Below are 19,464 nucleotides of genomic sequence, written 5' to 3' on the forward strand. Positions count from 1 at the left end.
CAGAATCAAAATCAAGAATATATCTGCAATATATGTCAAAATATACTGCATACATACACATATAGATAACTACTAATTATTGCTGTGATCAAAGTCATTTTAAGAAAGTAATTATATATTTTGCAGCATATTCTACTGTTATATATAGTACAATATACTGTAAAATGACCACCATATTTTAGAATTTTACATTCTTACATTCTACAATATATTAATCAGCAATAATGCTATAATAATAATATTAAAGAATGAAAATGTATTCTATGAATGAAGCAAATATTTGTACATTTTGTAATATGTACCATCTCTTTTGACATTAAGAAAATGTTAAAAATAACTTTCTGAAAGTTTGAATTCATAATTTACCTTATTTTAACATCTAATCATTTTTCATAAGGGTGACAATAGTGTTCACAAGGATCTTACTGAAGGAAACATATCAATGGGCATTACAAATTCTAAATGTATTACATTTTAAATTTTAATACAGCCAATTTTAAGATTGTCAAAGGTAATGCACTGTTGGTATAAAGGTATAAAGATGCTACAATGTGCCCACAAGGGCTCGTATGTATGGGTGAGTTTGTGTATACATGTGTGTGCATGCCTGCATGCTAGTGTTTTGAGGTAAGGGTTGACTAATATTGAGGTGGGCATTAATTAATGGGTGGCATCCTAAAGCTAGATGTTTGGATGTGATAACCCTCTGAATAAATATGCGAATGGAAGCAGCTAAATGTCAGTGTGAAGTAGGTTAAGACTATGGGTATTGAGGTGGCATGGGCATTATGTGTGTAAGTCTTAAGTGCATTACTTAATGGGTTTTAAAGATGTCTTCACATGCACAGACAAAAGATAGATTCCAAGATTCCAAATGATTTATAACATTCCAAGACATTCAGTAAAAACTGACATTGGCATTACTGTGACTGGGATGTCTTATTACCATTAGTAATCCCAGCTAGCCAATCAGAGGCAAGGAAGTTGGGACTTCCCTTTGTCAGGTGCACAGTAAAAATATTTCACAATGGTTACTGTCTGACATTTCTGTTTGAAACTGAGAATGGCTTTGCTAGCATAAGACACTGACATAACCTAAGCAAGCAATGACTATGGAGAATTACATTTTCAGTGGAAACAGTGAAGGTAATTACTTCCAGGGTCATACCCTGGCACCAATAATCTCAGGCCTAATACACAGCTATAGAATATATTGTAATATAATTGTTGATATGCACATTTGTACACAAGTATAAAAATATTGTATATATAGTTAATGTATGTAGACAATGGAGTATGGTCTTGAATGTCACAGTACATAGTTCTTGGCAAGATTTCTAATGAATGTGAAATGCTGTTAAAAATAAAAAGTAAAAAAAAAAAAAAATTCTAATGAATTAATGAACAAAAATAGATAGAAACTTCAGATTGTTTTAAGCTGACATTTCCCCTCAGAATGAAGTTAGTCCTTGGGTCCATGTTTTCTTGTTGGTAATAATGATAGACTCTGATATACTCCAGAGCAAGACAGGAGAAAATCTTGACATACATGTAACATGAAACATGACGTTCAGAATCCTTTCTGTTTCACCAAAGATGTGAGGAACAGTTGAATTGATTCCCAATGAAGGTCTCTCTCCCTCCCCCTGGGCCTGGCCCTTATATACATCAGAGCCAGATGATGCTGAAGTGTTGAAAAATGCCGCACATCTGCTCTGCAGACGACTGTGGAGATGTTAAGGGAAAACTCGGTGTTCACTTTGCCAACAAATTCCCGTATTTTGCTGTCTGTCATTGTGAGGAAAAGTGTGAAAAAGCAGTTGGTGCCACTCATAGGTTGTTATGAGTTACGTTGGCTTCAGCTTGAAAAGTAGGCCACTAGGTACTGATCTGGCTGAAAACTGGTCCTTGACCTTAACCTTAGATCTCAATATATCAGGCCAGTAGAGGATTTGTTTAAATGTTTATGGGACCATCTATCAGACTTGTCCCATGCATTCCATTGAATATACTGCTTTGGAATACAAATACCAGAGCGTTCCAAGTCTCTTGTCTTGAGGATGCCATTCCAATGAGATGAGCTGAGATGAGACGAGATGAGATGAGAGTTTTACCAATTAGGACATCCAGAAGTCAAAGGCAGTCAAAATAGAGTGGTGCTGTGGAGGAGGGGTGTGGTCCTCCCTTTTGCTCTGTCCCACATGGTCATGGAGCACGTGGCCTTGTGGAATAAAAAATATGAGAGTAAAATTATTTAATGTTACAAGTCATATATTGATGATAAGTGCTTGAGGTCATTGTTCTACCAAAGAACCCCTCACAAGTATGGTTCACACGTTTGAATCACCTTTGATTTAGCCATCACCTTTGATTTAGCCTGCCCCACACTGACAAGCCGTGTGTCAGGATGCCCTCATCTGGAAAGAGTCATGCTGTTTTTTTAGCCCTGTGCACTCCTTGCCTATATTTCACATGGGGTGTCCACTAGGTTTTTGTATCACATGCTACTCCAGGAAATAGCAAGCAAAGACTCAAAAGAAAGAAATTTAGCCAATGTGACTGGGCGCTGGCTAAGAGGGTGTATTGAAAAGGGTAAGCAACCTATCAAGACTGAATCATACATTTATAATTTTTACGTATGTGTGTATGATAAAGGTAAGCAACCTATCAAGACTGAATCATAAATTTCTAATTTTTACGTATGTGTGTACGATAAAGGTAAGCAATCTATCAAGACTGAATCATAAATTTCTAATTTTTACGTATGTGTATGCTCTATAGGTAATAGAGCAAATTAAAAAGGAATGAAGAGTATGACAATAAAAAAAAGGTCTCATTATTTACTTGCAGGTAATAAGGATCCATATTCATGAGGAACTCTTGCACTCATTGAACTCATTGCACTTTGCAATGAGTTCAACTCATGTATGCAAAATGGACTTTTCCCTCATTAAATGAAAAGAAGCACTATTTAAGGTGGTGAAGAAATCACACCTAATCACACTTTCCAATAGAATTTTGTCAGGTCCCATTGATCATGCATAGCAAAACAATGAGGGAATAGTCCAGGATGCTCTTCATAGTCCGGCTTGCTCTCTCAGAATGGTTTTATGGCTGTATGGTTTTAACTTTTACTACCTTGCTGCATATTTTGCAGGGCTGGCATGAGACCCTAAACAAATCAAAGTCTGACATACAGTTTTTTTTTCAACTTCTCACATGTCTTCAATACCATCAACTATGGTCACAGTCAGCCCCTGCACAAGCTGGCAGATATGAGGGTTAGGTATGACCATTGGCTTACTATCTGCAGTTAGCCAGAAGAGTGTTCAGAAAGTGGAGTGGGGAATCTGTTTGTCAAACCCTCATCAGATTCTTGCTGGTGGGAGGTCTCTCCCTTTTTGTCTTTGTCATCTGCTTGAATATTCTGGATTCAGAATTACCTGACACAGTTGGAACCAGTTAAATATGCAGAGGATCTCTCGATGAGAGCAATTGCCTAACAGCAAACACTGTGAAAATATGGTCATAAGCGCCAAAAGATCAACTATTCTGCCTGCTTCTTTTTTAGCTGGTCAGCTGATTGAAAGGGTGATGTCATTCACACTCTTTTTTAATGTCCAACATCTGATTAAATCATCTTTCCCCAGACTGCATTACCTCTGTGTAGCCAAAGAAGCTGGCCTCCCAGATGTCCTGCCACAGGTCTATGTCACTTTCATAAGACCCAAAGTGGAATGCTCCAGTCTTGTTTGGGAAAGGCTGCCCAAACACCTCTCAGATGAATTACAAAATAACTTCAAAAAGATGCTGTAAAATGTTTGATATCACCACTGAATCTCTCCCCACACTTGAGAGCAGCAGAGATGATGTTTAAGGAAAACTTAAACAGCACATCCAAGAAACATGAACTATCCTTTATACCACAGGTGATTAAATAAACTTTTGAATGACCTTACACTGTAAATGCAGTATTTACTGTAGGCTGATGTGCTTCCAAAGACTTGTGCTGCCTCATGTTTTTGTTTATAATTTAATGAATGTCCTTGTTTTCTTTTATAGCTTTTTATGGATTTTATTGTAAACCAATTAGAGTCAGATTACACTGTTAATCTGCCAGTTTGAGATTAATAGAAAGACAGAAGAATATCACCTTCTGCCACATTGAGTTATTGAGTTTAATCTTGAAGAGCTTTTTGGTTCAGCTGCAGTACTCCAGGTGTACAAACATTCCATCTATGGATGGTAATACAGAGACAATGCTGGGGTGAGAGTGTGTCATGCTATAGTGCTTTCAGACAGTGTGTTGACCCTGCTGGGAATATGCTCTGTGATAGATTCCATCTGTTAGAGTCCACAGAACCTCAGACTTGGACTGACCTGATTGGACATGTTGGCAGATGGATTTGCTCCAACCAGCGAGATGGGTGTCTCCACCCTTCAAGAGATGCTGGATAAAAGTGTTTGAGACTAGAGGCGGTGGGGGGTGGTGTGCAGGCAACAAGACATGGCTAATAAGCCACCTTGGCAAAGTGTTTGACAGGCATCTCTAAAATGAGTTTCATCTCAGTACGTCATATAGCTGCTCTCAGTGCAAAGGATTCTTCCAGATGGAGTATAAGCCTTCTTATCCTCATACTCCTTCTATTCATGCCTCAATGGCCAGATTTTGGGAGTTTATTATATGAATGCTAATGCCTTTGATGTCTTCCACCTGTTTGAGAGCTCCCCCTAAGTCTCCGTGATATATAGAACTGTCAGACAGATTTTGAGAAACCAAAACTAAAAAAAAAAAAAAACAAAACAAAACAAAACATTACTACAGACGATAAATAAATGGAGAAGACTACTAATTTGCAGTGGATGTGACCAGCATTCCTGCTGCTCCATATTACTAAATGGGAATACTGCAGTTTTTCTGAGTGGTATGTACTAAATGTGAAAACTGGAGCATTTTCAAATGCTCACATGCACTGAATTTCAATGCTGTAGTGTTTCTGAGTGGGTGCTCCGTGTATGAAGTAGGTATGTCTGAGCGTGCAGGAGCGTTTGGGGGAGTCACCTTGCCATGCAGAAGCGGCTGCACTCAAGGTCATTCCAGACTGTGCATGCACAGCGCTGAGACTCTGCCTGCCTCCTCTGGCCATCGGCCCCACCTTGGACCGAGCGCCGCACACGCTGTGAGCCTCTGTAACTGGACATTCCGTAGGGGACTGTGCGTCTGCAGGCAAACAGAGAGACAGATGGGCATCAACACACAGCAAACACAAGGGAGTCATTTAGGAAGATCAGGACTGGAACTAAATCGTGAATGTAATTGTTGTTTTCCTTTCTGGATTTAATAAGAAATGGTTCAGCTGTGTCTGCGGACTTTTTCTGTTTTAAATTATAAAAGGTTCAGCTGGGTCTCATTCAGTGATTGGTATAATACCGAATAAAAATATTAACATTAAGTCTGGCCGAGTGCATAGAAAATAATACTTCTTGTTTTGTATTATAGCTTGTTGTTAAAATAAGGAGATTTTACCCAGGTATGTGACAAATATGGAAACACTAAAAAATCTAAGACCCACTTTCCAAGTCCTCTTTGCTTGTCAGAGGATCTCTGATGAAAGCCCCTCCATCCCTGCAATGCCCGTAGTATTGGACCACAGCGATTATATTTGGCAAAGCTACTACACTTCACCAAGTTGGATAAGATAAATGAATCTAAACATTACTTTGCCTTGTAAAATGCCACCATAGTGTGGTCTAGTGGCTGAGAATATGGGGTTGTTATCAGAAGTGTGCTGGTTGAAAACCAATCAGGGCATTTGTTTCCTTGAGCAAGGTGCTTAACCTGAATCTGAACAACCTGAATAAATTAGCAATATTTTCAAAGTAACTCACACTAGATAAGGGCAGCTTCCAAGCAAATTAACACTAACACCAGAAGCACCCTTAACAATGATTGTATCGGCCCTAAAAAAGGATGTAATGGAATTTTTCCTGCTCACAAAGTAAATTATACACAAGTTTCATTCAAGTCTGTTCTTAACTACTTCAGTTATCTTGATCACATGTGGATGAAAAGACATTCAAACAAACACATAGGACTTATCACATAACCACAGGTCCTCGTACCATTGGCAGGAGGAAAAAAAATTGCAAGAATTTCCATTTCTATTTCATTGCACTTCCACTAGCCTTTCGATCAAGATGCAGTCCACTGAACTGCCTGCCTGCCTGTGGCAATGCTGAATCAGGTGGTTTCCACATTCAGGACAGGTGAAGCCAAAGAAGCTCACTGCTGAGAGAATGTGGGTTCAAATCCAGCAAATACTGGGAACAGTGCAGGCATTCTTATTAGGTTCCGTGTGAAATGTGGTGAGATTATTAAAATCTGTCAGGAACATCCTTTATACTGTAAGCATGGGAAATATGCCAAGACTATTGAAATCTGCTTCTTTATTCTTTCTTGATGGTTACCTGTACAAAACACAAACAGCTTTTTTGCTGAATACCAAAACTTCACAAAGTAAACATTGCCTCCATAGATAGCTTTGTTTCAGTAGGTTGATGAACATTGTATGTTATGGGAATGTGACCATTTCCAGAGATGCATCCTCCAGTCACAGCAACAGCAACAGCATTTCCGAAGACCCACTTGTTCTCATCTTTTCTGGCCAAAGCTGTCATTGTAATATTCCCAAGAACTACAACTGAACAAGAGGTGCTTGCTACAATATGTTACATTATGTCAAATGTGTTCTGATTTATTTCAGAAAAAAACAATGAAAAAAACAACTTAATAAATAAACAAATATCATGTCTTGCATTATACTGTCTCAGATTTGGGAGGGGGGGGGACTATAAATTTTGCTCTGTGGAATACACATGAACAAAGTCTCCTAGAGCCTAAGGGTGGAATGCTGAGATCAAGTCAGGACATTGAAGAGTGCTACGTTTAACACCAATTTAGTAATATATAAATACATCAGAGCTGGGGCTCATGTTAGAGCACGCTGCATACTCTGTTATGATTCTGTCCTTGAGGGAGTGAGAGAGAGGGGGCAATTGCATAAGCCTGCTGTTGCTATTTAGCAGGACGACTTTGAAGCGATACCCTATTATTGGCTTGACGGTTCACGTCTGCCATGTTAATTAGGTGGTCAGGATCTTATAGTCTCCCCACGGCCGGGTCTGCACCACGGCCCTCCATAGTGAGGACAAAGAGCAGCTAACCACAGAGGAACACCCATAATAGATCTCCATACATCCCTACCTCCCTTCCTCCACAGAACAGAGGAGCATGCACAACAAACCTCCCTTCCTCTCTTCCTCCACTAGGGACACACGAAATACACCTCCTTGCACCCCTTCCTCCACAGACCAGAATGACACGCATAATAAATCTCCTTCCTTCCTCCCTCGTCTCAAAGAGCACAGAGTAAACTTTCCTTCCTTTTTCCTGACCCTCAGGCTGATTTCAGGACACTGGGTATTTATGTCATTTTTATGTGTGTTGGTGGGTGTGTGTGAGGGGTGTTTACTTGGGAAGCTGAAAATGTGAATATGTATGAGTTTTTGTGAATGTGGAATGTGTGTTTGGGGACTAAATTTGTGTGTGCATCTGCTGTATGTTTATGAGTGTATGAGTGTATATGTGTGTTTGGAGGGGGGAGGAGGTAGTTAATATATAACAGTAAAAATGCCAGTGACCTAGTGAGTCCGATCTTTGACCTGGCACTTCAGCTGCAGGTTAAATACACAAGTCACGGAGCTGCCTGAAATACGACACTGATTGCAGACCATCTCAGAAGGGGCAGAAAAGAGGGCCATTACCCACCTCTGATATCCAAGGTTCTGCCCTTATTCATTACTTACAGCGCCAATAAACAAACAGACCTGAAAGCTTAGAATCTCAATAAAAAAAATGTTGAGATGAGGCTACATTTTTCTGATTTTCCCTTTTTCATCAGGCCTATTACTCTGTTGTCTTATTCAGTATAATATCTAAATATCTAAAAGACAGTATTCAGTCTGAAATAAAAAAAAACAGCATTCGAGTCCCAGAGGAAAGTGTGCACTGTTTAACTCTCGGGTACAAAACATGGAAAATGATTTGCGGCCAGACAGTTCCTCTGAATGTTTGCCCACCAGAAGACTTATTCAGCAAATCTTTATGAAGAATGTGTCACTTCAGGCAAACTACCCATGTAGATCATTTCCTACGAGGGGATCCATGCACTCCATTTTCCCACAGTGGAATATCAGACTCATTTTTCTTCAAAGAGGGCAGAGCATAACCGCTCACTGCAATTGTTTTTCTTTCATTACAACATGACTGCAGGGCAAGGCTGGCTGAGTTAAACCACATCATCTGGGCGTCTCAAAGGTGTTTTTGCCCATTCCAAAGAATGAGGAAGGGTTTTGCCTGACCTGGACAATGAGGAATGGGCTTTGCCACATTCAAAAATATGTGAGGGGATTGGATTCGCTCTGAAGGTCTGCATTGAGAGATGCTGCAATACCTTCCATACTGTGACACATGCATGCAGTGATGATGTCATGATGAGCGGCCAATGAGCTAAGGCATCTGCGCAGCCAGGCGCAGGACCAGCTGCCGGACTGCGGGGTGTGCTCTATGACTAGAGGAGAAGATTAAATGAGCTCAGCACCTCCAGAAACAGAATAGAACATTCTGGCAGGGAAATAAAGGCAGAGAAGGAATGCTTTCATGTCCTTTCACCAGCCTGTTGGAAGACCGCATTCTAGGGAACAAAACAAAGGTATCTACAGTGAATCATGTGTGCCAAAAGCTGCCAAAAGAATGCTGATGTGCAGAGCAAATAAATCAACAACACACTGCTTATACTGATTTTTTTTTCTGAACAAGTACGTCTTGGCGGGTGGACAGTTGACCATGCTGGAGCAGATCCTTGACTGGTGGCTGCAGCCTTCTGTCTTTGTTGCCCAATAACTCAATGGCAAAGCATTCTCTGAAGTTTCACACCTTGGAATCCACCAACATCTCTGACTGAGAGTCGGTGACCTGGTCTGACCTTCTCAAACATGATCTGCACAAGACATTAGTTCAGTGGCGCATGAAGAAGAACCTCCACAGGCTGTGTGATGAACACCATATGGAATGAACTTTGGAAATCCTTAGGTCCATGTTAAAATGTTCCCTGCTTCATCTGTAAGGAGTTACTCCCAAAACTGTCTCAGTCCTGTCACGAAAATATCTCTTTGATCTCTGTCCACTCTGCTTAGCAAGTCATAAATGCATCTTAGCTCAGAGCAGCAGCATTTGGCTTAATGCTATTGATTACGTGCACTTCGGGAATGATGAAAGAGTGATATGGATGTCCACAGACATTTGCAGTGAATACTGCCAGAGCTTGATAAACTACACACAAGACAAAATATAGTTTTAATATTGCTTGGTGGAGAAGCAAAATGTTTCTTTGTTAATTCTAAGGGGAAGATTATTATTCTAGACAACAGATAACACAGTTAAACAAATGTAGACTCTTAATCAAGACTGAACCATATATAATTGCGTATCATTATAACAGGTATAAAAATGATTTTAATGCTCACTACCTGCAAAAGTAGATCCTAATTAGTGATTCCTTGCATGAAGATCTACCATATAAGAGTAACTTTCCTGTCTCTTTGGTCCCTCCACCTGTATCTCAGAAAGCTATTGCAATGATGCTCAACATCAGCACCACGGACAGAACCTACAATCACAGGACCCAGTGGAAACTAAAAAACAAAGCTCTTCAATATGCTCTTAAACATTATTGTGATTGTAACACCACACTGCACACAGTATTCAACAAATCTGTAAACCGTCTGCTCATTGCTAAACTCTGCTTTAAATGATTATGAGAGAAATTATTTCTCTAAGCAAGCTAATATTTTTCACATGTTCAGTTGCAATTCCAGCTGTGTTTAAACCAAGTAAGAAACACAGCACATATTTTTCAGATGCAATTGTTTTTTTTTCTTCATTTTCTACTTCCACTCCCACCCCTGGGTCTAATCTCCCCCACACCCAGACCTCTAAACGTCATGCTCTCATTTAAAGGCTCAAGGCCTTAAAGGCTCAAGGACGTAAAATTCAACTGAATGCCAATTCAATTGAGTATAATTCAAATCCACCCACAAATATTCTGAACCAATGACAACTAATACCCATGAGTCTACCCATGAGTCTATTATATGGCAACTTTACAAGTCCCGTCAATACGGCACATCTGTCCTGATCAGCCGTCCCTTTTCTTTTCATACATACAAATTCTTCCAGAATACAGATGAGAGGAAAACAAACACAAAACTGGCTGTGTTGTGTAGAGGCTGAGCGTTGTATTTACTTTCCCTTGACTTTCACACTGTGCCATCCTCTGATCAAAGAGTATATTTAGTCTCTGCTCCCCCTGTTGCCCGCCAGGCAGAAGTGCAATTGAACCTCTGTACACACTTCCTTGATATACTTCAGACCTGGGTAATTTCAACACACAGTACACACCCAGCCAGACTCCAATCTCTCTGGGTCCATGCTCCCCGCAAAGTCTAAGAGACCAATCCAGACTAGAGCAAACAGGATCGCTATGTACAGGTGTTTATAACCAACTTATTCTCCTGAGGGAATACAAGCACACGTGTTGTCTTTCCGTGCAAGAGAAACGGGAGCATTCCATCATTCTTTTGTATGTTTTCCAGATGATGTATCCAATAAAATGCCAAAACAATACCAGCTTAATCCTATCACATATTTTTTTCCCTCAATATTTGTTCCTTGGCAGGCTGTCGAAGTCTCCTAAGGCCACACTGATATCATTTATTGAAAAGTGAAAATTATTTACAACATCTATGGAAAATATCAAGATGAAAGCCTTGAAATTGAAAAAGTACTGAAGCAATTTTTTTCAGTGAATTGAAATTGTTCTTCTGTCATTGTTTTGTTTAATGTTAGGCTAAGTAACCTGGGGTATCACTGCTCTTATCATGACTGTTTCTGATTCTGAAGAGAGGTTATAAAATAAACTACATTACAACATTTGTGCTTGTTTGTTATTCCCCATTCCCAGTTCTAGATTATTGGATATTCTGTTTATATCACACCACATGAGAACTTTCTCTGTTAATTATGAGCTATTGGAACCTTGACCTGGCTGGATTTTTCACTGAACTTAATTCCCCCACTGAATTAATTACTTGATATGAATATCTTACATGGTTCTGATCCAAAAATTGTGCAATTTACACACCCCTATACATATAACAGGAAGGAGAACTGTCCGATACTGAAATATTTTTAATGTGTGTTGTGAGTAAAAGATGATTGACAATCAGCAGTTGTAAATATTGTCCTTTAGATGTTGACAACAAAACAAATTTTATGTAATCCATAGACTCATGAAATTCATAAAGACTTCCAGTAAAAAACACCATATTGCAAAATGCCATTATATTATGTGAAGTGAAATGTGTCTAAAATATTATGTGAAATCCACACATCTCTTCAGCCTCTTCAGTCACTTAAGAGTCAACCAAGTCAATATATTTTTAAATATAACACCATAAAGCAGCAGTGTTACATGATCCACAATATCTGCATATGTCTTTTAACAAAATGACTTACTTCCACTGTTTCCAAGACCATGCCTTTTTCTCTGTCACCTTGCATGCAGCAGAATATACTCTGCACTCTGTGTGGCAGTGCTGTACAGACCTACAAGTACTTTAAATACAATTATTTAGTGCACTACAACTGAAGATACCTTGACTAAAACCTCCACTCCAGTCATGAACACAGGTAGAGCACAGAAAGTAGTGGCTGTTTCAGATGGCAGAGAGATCCCTGAATGTTTAGTGATTTGTCCTCCTGCTAAAGGCCTTTTAGAGCTCTACTATGGGTATAATACAGCCGAGGACTAGCTAAGAGATAAAGAACCAAAGCAAAAACAGGCAGTAGCTTGGGCTCTGCAAAGGGCCTCAGTGTCGGCCTGCAATGTCAACCTCATCAACACAAGCACGCTAGGTGTTTCCCCAGGCTATAGAACAGTAGCATGGAAATTTAAATCCAGGTGAGCAGATGACTGTGTCTCTGTCTCACGTCATTGAGTTATCCCTGGCTACAGCAAGAATAAACGTGCAGCTCTTATGACTGCTTTCTGGAGATCCCAGTGACCTCCTGACAGTAAATCACAGGCTCAGACAGTGGGCCTCTGGGACCACATGGGGCAAAATTCCTCCATATGGGCCTAAGACAGAAGGAAATAAGATCTCCATTCCACTGCCAGTCATATGGGGTGTATGGCCACTCTTCTCAGCTCTTGTTTTGGTTGAGGAACACTTGGACACTTATTATCATGTCATGGTAATTGAAAAAAGAATTAAAATTAAAAAAGAATGGAAACTTATCCTGCCATTCCTTTGTGCTACTACAACACTTCCTACTGTCACCATGACAGTGGACCCCCAACCAAAAAAAAAAAAACCTCCCTGTGTGAACAACATCAAGTGTCAAAAAGAGATTTGACACAGTCTGAGAGGTTATCCCAAGAAATAAATTGCAATTTTTAGGTTTATTTGCAGCAATGCTCAACAATAATTGCTACACACTATGTGTTTCAAAGGGGTTATATAAATAAGATTGATAGCGTCTATCTTGGCTCATTAAACTAACCACTTTGGAACCCATCAGACTTCCAAGCCACTAATCTCTGTGCATCTGTTTTAGAATTCCTTCCATTTACTTTACATAAGATGGTACATGTTGTTCAGAACATGACTCAATTAAATGATGCTATGTGGTTTTAAGATGTTATATTAATTATAATGCCTCTCTAATTAATTGTGTTACTTTATATTCTCAGTCCAACATGAAATATTACCATCTGTCAAGAAAATTCTGGGTGAATAGATTGGGGTATATCCAACTAATTCAGCACATACCACTTAAAAAATACTGAACTTGTCCTAATACAATGTCTTGCAGCTAATACTTCAGATACATTATGTGAGGCCACACATGGACTTATGGCATATCAATGTTGGAAACACTGGTGTTCTGTACTGAATATCAGTGGTTGTGGTCAGATGTTTTTTGTCATAAGATTGGCTCTTTCTTAACTGTATCTGTCACAATGTGGATGGGCTGTGGGGTCACAGTGTGACAGGGTGCAGCAATGTTACTAATTCAAATAATAGAGAAGGTACAATCATACGTGTAGACATTTTCCGTAATTTCCAAAATGGACCCAAGTCACATTTGTACCATATTTATAAATGAATTACTTTAATCTTAACCTTTGCTTGTGCAGTGGTCAGTGTAATATTAACAAACACTGACAATTTAAGCAAGGTGGCACATGCACATACACGTTACTATGTATCCAGCATTTTGCATTGTGGATATGGTGGAATTAGTTATTTTATGTAATGCATAGGGATCCAAGAGCAAAAGGTTCCAAGTCAAAAGTAAGAGCTAAATTCTGCTATTTTAGCTGCATTTTTGTGGAAAAATCTGCAGTAAATAGTACCCCCTTTATACTATATTTATTTGCTTTATGCAACAAATAGCCATGGCAGTTCTGTAAATAAACACACCTGCCTGAATCTTCATCTCCTTCTCTCCTTGTGTGAAGGTGTCATTATAGTTTGTCTTTTGGAAGAAGCCAAAATCCAGTGCAATGCAATGTGATCTAGAGAGCCATTTGATTGATCTATCATGTGGATGCAGACCGCAGCTTTGTTTAAACCCTATCCATCACAAAGAACTCAAGTGCACCATAGGTGAGATCCTCGGTGTGAAAGGTCATGACCTCTGGACTTGCAGGGAATTCAGGGAAACCTGCATCAAACAGACCCCCTATTGTCTCCATCTGGTCTTTTTTTTTTTTTTACTAGTTTTAAATCAAATTAAAACTGTAATAATGAATTTGTTTGATTTTGAAGTCCACTCTTAAACATTAACAAGCTGGTTCAGCTGCAGCATCACTGGAAACGGTGACAACCAAAAAAGAAGACATGGCCTGACCAACTGAAATGGGTAAACAAGGGACGACCATTCATTTTTGTTTTATTGATACAGGGAGAATTTTTAACAACTGTATGCATGTATGAATGGGGCAAATAAGAGAGTAAAACAATTGACACTGATTCCACAGGTATCCGTTCTAAGATATGACACAATTATCATTGATATCGGGGCTTGTTTTTTTATTTTAGATTAGATGAATAAAGTTTATATCTTCTATGAATTTTTCAGTGCCGATATCTTCAGTCTTCACAGACAGAGACAGAACAGTTATGTATATTTATCCTCTAAATATGGTTTTGTGTGTTTATCAGCTGGAAATAATCCACCCAGTCCTCACCTCCCTCCTTAAGAATGCAAACCCACTGTTTTGTTAGCATGTCTCTCACATATGGACAAGGTAGTGTTCAGAATAACAGTACAAGGATAATAAACAATTCTTCAGGTGAGGCAATGTTATGTTAACACGCAAGCATATTTGTGTGCTTCAAATGATTATATACGTCACACAAAGTTGCCTTCCTTTCCTGTCGCCCGAAAATAGTGGCTAGGCCATATTGTCCCTACTCATCGATCTCTCATCTCAGGGGTACCTGTGCACAAGCAGGTACAATTTATCACCATATGCATGATTTCTGAAGGCCTATGGGAAGCTAACATACACAACGTAATTCAGGGGCTGTCAGTAGTGACTGCCAAATGTTTAACATTACATGATACCAAAATATGACAATAGGTTAGAGAGTAGGGCAGCAGTGTAGCAGTGTGATAAGGAGCAGGGCTTGTAACTGAAAGGTTGCTGGGTCAGTAAATATACAGCTGTATGAATGGATGACGTGTAAAAATTGTAACTCTGGATTACATAAATCACCCTGGGTAGGAGCATCTGCTAAATGACAATGTTCTATTGCTGTTATAAAACACTGCTGACTTTGGCTTAACAGAGCTGAGAGGTAAAATGCACAACTTTTCCCCCTTTTGACTTTTTTTTTTAATTGCTATTGGTCATTTGATTTATTTTTTATGTAATTTTAATAAATTTTCTTAGTTACACAAACAAAACAGTCGCGATTAAAACCTTTTCACACATATTGTAGGTTTAACAAAGACTATGTTATCCATTCAGTTCATGAATTCCCTTATTCTTGTGTGCACGTCAAATAAGGGACACATTTAAGACTTGGCAGTCTGGTTTACACTGCGGTATTGCTCTGCCTTTTATAAAACCAGAAGAAGGCAACCAATGACCAATGACCAAAAGAAAATTATCTCATAAAAGAGCCCGTAGTCATCACCTACGTCCCTGTATGAAAATGTCAACACACTTGTAGGATAATAAAGGGAAACAGCAGTAAATAGCTCATATCGACAGCAGATCTTCAAAGCCTTCTTAGTGTTAAGCAGCCTTGAATAAAGAATGTATCTGCGTTCTGTACGATCCTCAAGGGGATATAATTGCCTTGTAGAGGTCAAACGCGTGAATCCAGCTCTGTGGAGTACCGCACCACATAAATGTGTCCTTGCCCCACCCTGGTCGCGCTACTGGATTTGCTGCCGCAAACAATACACTTGCGTTTCAGTGTCGTATACATTAATATCGGTGCATTATAGCAAAAATCTCGGCACGAATGCGTTCTGGAGGAGTTAATGTAGCCGTTTTAAAGTGAACTGTGTCGATTACTTAGCAGGGTGTCTCAACCAGTCACAAAAAAATCAATAAGAAGTTTATATTTATTTAAAGGAATTGAAATATTAAAAAAAAAATAATACACTGAATTGGCGAGGTAAGCCTGTACAGATGGATACAATTACAGGCATTTGTTAATTTATGCAAACATAAAATGTAAACCAGTAAATGTACTTACTCAGGTGTGTTGATCCAGATGATGTCCAGATGACAATAATACACGCATTCCTTATCTTTGTAAGTATAGCACGTGCAGCGCTTGGATCTCCTCCGCGGCTTTGACATCTCGCACGCCGAACACTCAGAATCCTCGCCGATTGGGGGTGTAGGCGAGCCGCCCAAGTCCATGGCGGAGCGCCTGGGCAGTCCATCTGTTTGAGTCGCCTCAATCCCGCTCACCTGGTTTTCTTCTTTACTGAGAGGTGAAGAACCTTGAAACAGACACATGAATAGCGGTTGCAATGGAAAGAAAATGTAAAACACAATAAACACAGATAGGCATACGCATCCTTGACCTGGCATGGCCTAAACACTAATCTACACATAAACTGTTGTGTTCGGATTGCAGTAATGACCTGGATAACAGCCACCATATTTAATTATTTAAACATGTGTATAAGCTTTAACTATTGAATAACTACCATTACAGAGGTAAATATTTTTTCAATTGGGATTCACAACCAATAAACATTGTGCGAAGAGGTGGCTTAATATGCAGCGTTAACTAAAATTAAAAACCAATGGTGTGACTGGGAGCTCATAAAAAGTAGTGTCTTAAGATAACAAGGGATCATGTCTTCCTTTGAACACACGTAGGCCTATACCTCACCTCCATCCCTTAACTCTTTATGGCCCGGAAAGGAGGCCTTAACTCTTCATGGCCTCTTTAAAGTTTTCACTAGCCTACCTGATATAGCCATAGCTCACCTGCATTTACATTAATGTATTAACGTTATTTCCTTTAACTTGACATTATAATAGTGTTTGTGCGTGGCTGCGCGCGCATATGTCATTAAAGATTCCTGTGTACGGCTCACCCTAACCAATACATCAGTCTACTTTTTCGCATTTCACGAACGACAGATATCACAGTTATCCAGGTTTAGTAAACAGCACTGGAATCTAAGAGCAAACATTCCATTTTAAATACCTGCGAATTAACATAACGTTACATTACCACTACGACTAAAATACTAACAACGACGATAATAGTAATAACAACAGTTATACATAATTATTATTGTTAATAATACTTGTTAATAGTACTAGTAGAAACAATGAGAATAAAGAGGTTTTAAACAAATAAGGTGAATAAGTCTGAACGTGGTAGATGCTTAAATATGAAAGAATAATCTTTCAGTAGACTAACTGTAAACCGAAGGCTAACAGTTCCCCTGTAGCCTACTGCGCCTAATCATTTTTTTAACCAGATTTAACTATTCTATGGAGATTATGCGCCGAGTGTGCAATTTTCTCGTGTTAAACGCCCCCACATTATTAAGCGTTGCCTCTAGTGACGTTCTTGGTACTTGTCATTCATGTTAAATATCGAAACTTTTGACAGTTCAGCGGTCGACCTGAAGCAACTCCATAAATGTTTGCAAAAAGTCCGAAATAATATTAACGAAATCACAAACATTTTTGCTAACGAGTAATTGCCACGTTAAGACTGCCGGTTACTTAAATATTCAATTTCAGCGTGTGTGCTTTTTTGTCAGAAGCAGCAGCTTGTCCAGCGCTCCTGCATGAGCATTTGAACCAAACTGCTACGCTGTTCAGAGGCCATGTCGTGAGACACTTTCACTGGAATATCGTCAAAAACTTCACCATGGTTTGGTTTCTATCCAATTTTACAGACATTTGGCGTTCAACAGATTAGAACACTGAGACATTTATTGCGTTTCTGCAAGAGATCGAGAGAATACAGCGTTGAACATGACATCAACCGAACAAACACGTTTAGCTACACGACGTTTTAACGTTCACTAACACGCACCAGTCAAACTTCAGATTAGAGAAAATGCACCCAGTGCAATTGTCGTTTTATGAGCGTATTTTACTGACTGTGAAAATAAACCATAGTGCGTTCGTGAAGGAGTAAGATCAAAGTCTAATGTCTGCGCCCCTTTTTGGTCATTACATGCCGAACAGAGGTATCTTACGTACTTCTGTATGAACTGGTTTCACATGTGCTTAAGTGCACCAGTAGTCTGTTCAACAGACCTCACATCTCGGTGCTTAGACTACAAATATTTCGAAAACTTACCCTTTGCAAATGCAGCCATTAGTCCAATTAAAAGCAAAACCCCCAGATCCATGAAGGATACATTAGCCATGCCACAATAATTCCAAAACCAGTTTGAGATAAAAAAAAAAAAAAATTGAACAAAAACGTGTGATATTACGCATCCAAGACAAAGGTGGGAAAAAGTCTGTTAAGTTCCAAGAAAGACGCACATTTTCGTTTCTTAGTTTCTACCGGCGCAGGTGTCCAACATAGTTGCGCGTTCGGTTGCTGCTTTATTCGCCCCTTAATGATGCATCGGAGGTAACTGGAACACGACATTCCTTTCTTTTGGTGAAGGAGATGAGGGCAGGGCGCTTTATATACTGTGAAGTTAATACAGAAACAAAGCACCACCCGCTGGACTCCAGCAGTACCGTACATAGACATGCACGCTCACGCGCACACTCAGGCGTGCGTCTTCGTATAATCACAAGTACAACTGCAATATAGATTATGGCTTTTACCTTAATTGTCTCGTTTGATAAATGAAATAAAGGGTACAACTGATATTGACATAGATACTCATTTTTCGCATGATGAGCATTATATTGTTGACGTCTGATGCTTTTCATCACCCAAAATGTTCATAAGATGAACGCACATGAACGAGTAATTCCCTGCCATACATTACGTTATACTGTGTTAAGTTACTGTCATATGTTATGCTACTACATGCGAGTCGTATATATGCCTTCTTGAAGAAATGTCGCCAAAAGATGTCTGTTTAATTGCCCTTGTATAAGTGATTTCTCTCTTATCATCCAGTCCTTTGCATGTTGTCCAAGGCATCTGCCAAAAATGTATAAATAATATGAATAACAGCAGAACTATAAAAATTACTCTTTTGAAATCAGGAAGTCAGGAAAGTCAATAGGAACTAAATTCTGAAAAAAAAGCTATATGAAACTGAAATTAAATGGAAAGGATATGAATACTACAGCTATTGTTGGCAGTACATAACAATTTTGCATTACATTTAATGAATGGCTATTTATATTTGACTATAAAAAGCAATATTTAACACAGTACATCAAGTCAGTCTGAATAATACAGGCAATTAGCACATATTAAATGTACTATTAGTCAAGACTGGAGAGGTACATATTATTATTTATGACTTTGACTCTCATTTTAGCCTGAGGACTGTAACATGTTTGTCTCAGTATCTACATAAATATCTGCCTGTCATGTCTTAACCTTTCAAATAATTTTGGAAGCATGTGTACTATTTCAACCATCCCATACTCTTGTTTCAAACATATTAGTAAAAAAAAAAGTGTCATCGTCCATGTAATGAGAACTCTCCAACCATCAAAAATGCCCTGCAAGTAATCACTAATCATTCCACTGGGCAGTTAGAAACAAGTCCTGAAGTTGGCAAAACTTAATGGATTTTAGTTTTCTCAAGCTGATTTAAACAAATGTGACAGACTTTTACTTTGCAGCAATTTACCA

At 39.0% G+C, this 19,464-nt stretch overlaps 1 protein-coding gene across 1 annotated transcript; it reads right to left on the reverse strand.

The window, feature by feature from the left end:
• Positions 1–2,153: 2,153 nt before the first annotated feature.
• LOC118778671 (endothelin-3) lies at positions 2,154–18,058 on the reverse strand. The gene is made up of 4 exons (XM_036530291.1): positions 17,989–18,058; positions 15,901–16,153; positions 5,063–5,221; positions 2,154–2,221 (listed from the first exon to the last, which is right to left on the reverse strand). Exons 1-4 carry the CDS (start codon positions 18,056–18,058, stop codon positions 2,206–2,208), a joined length of 498 nt encoding a protein of 165 aa, XP_036386184.1. The 3' UTR covers positions 2,154–2,205.
• Between the last annotated feature and the right edge of the window lie 1,406 nt (positions 18,059–19,464).

The sequence above is a fragment of the Megalops cyprinoides genome, chromosome 6 (assembly GCF_013368585.1).
Source record: "Megalops cyprinoides isolate fMegCyp1 chromosome 6, fMegCyp1.pri, whole genome shotgun sequence".
In the NCBI taxonomy this organism is placed as follows: Eukaryota; Metazoa; Chordata; class Actinopteri; order Elopiformes; family Megalopidae; genus Megalops; species Megalops cyprinoides.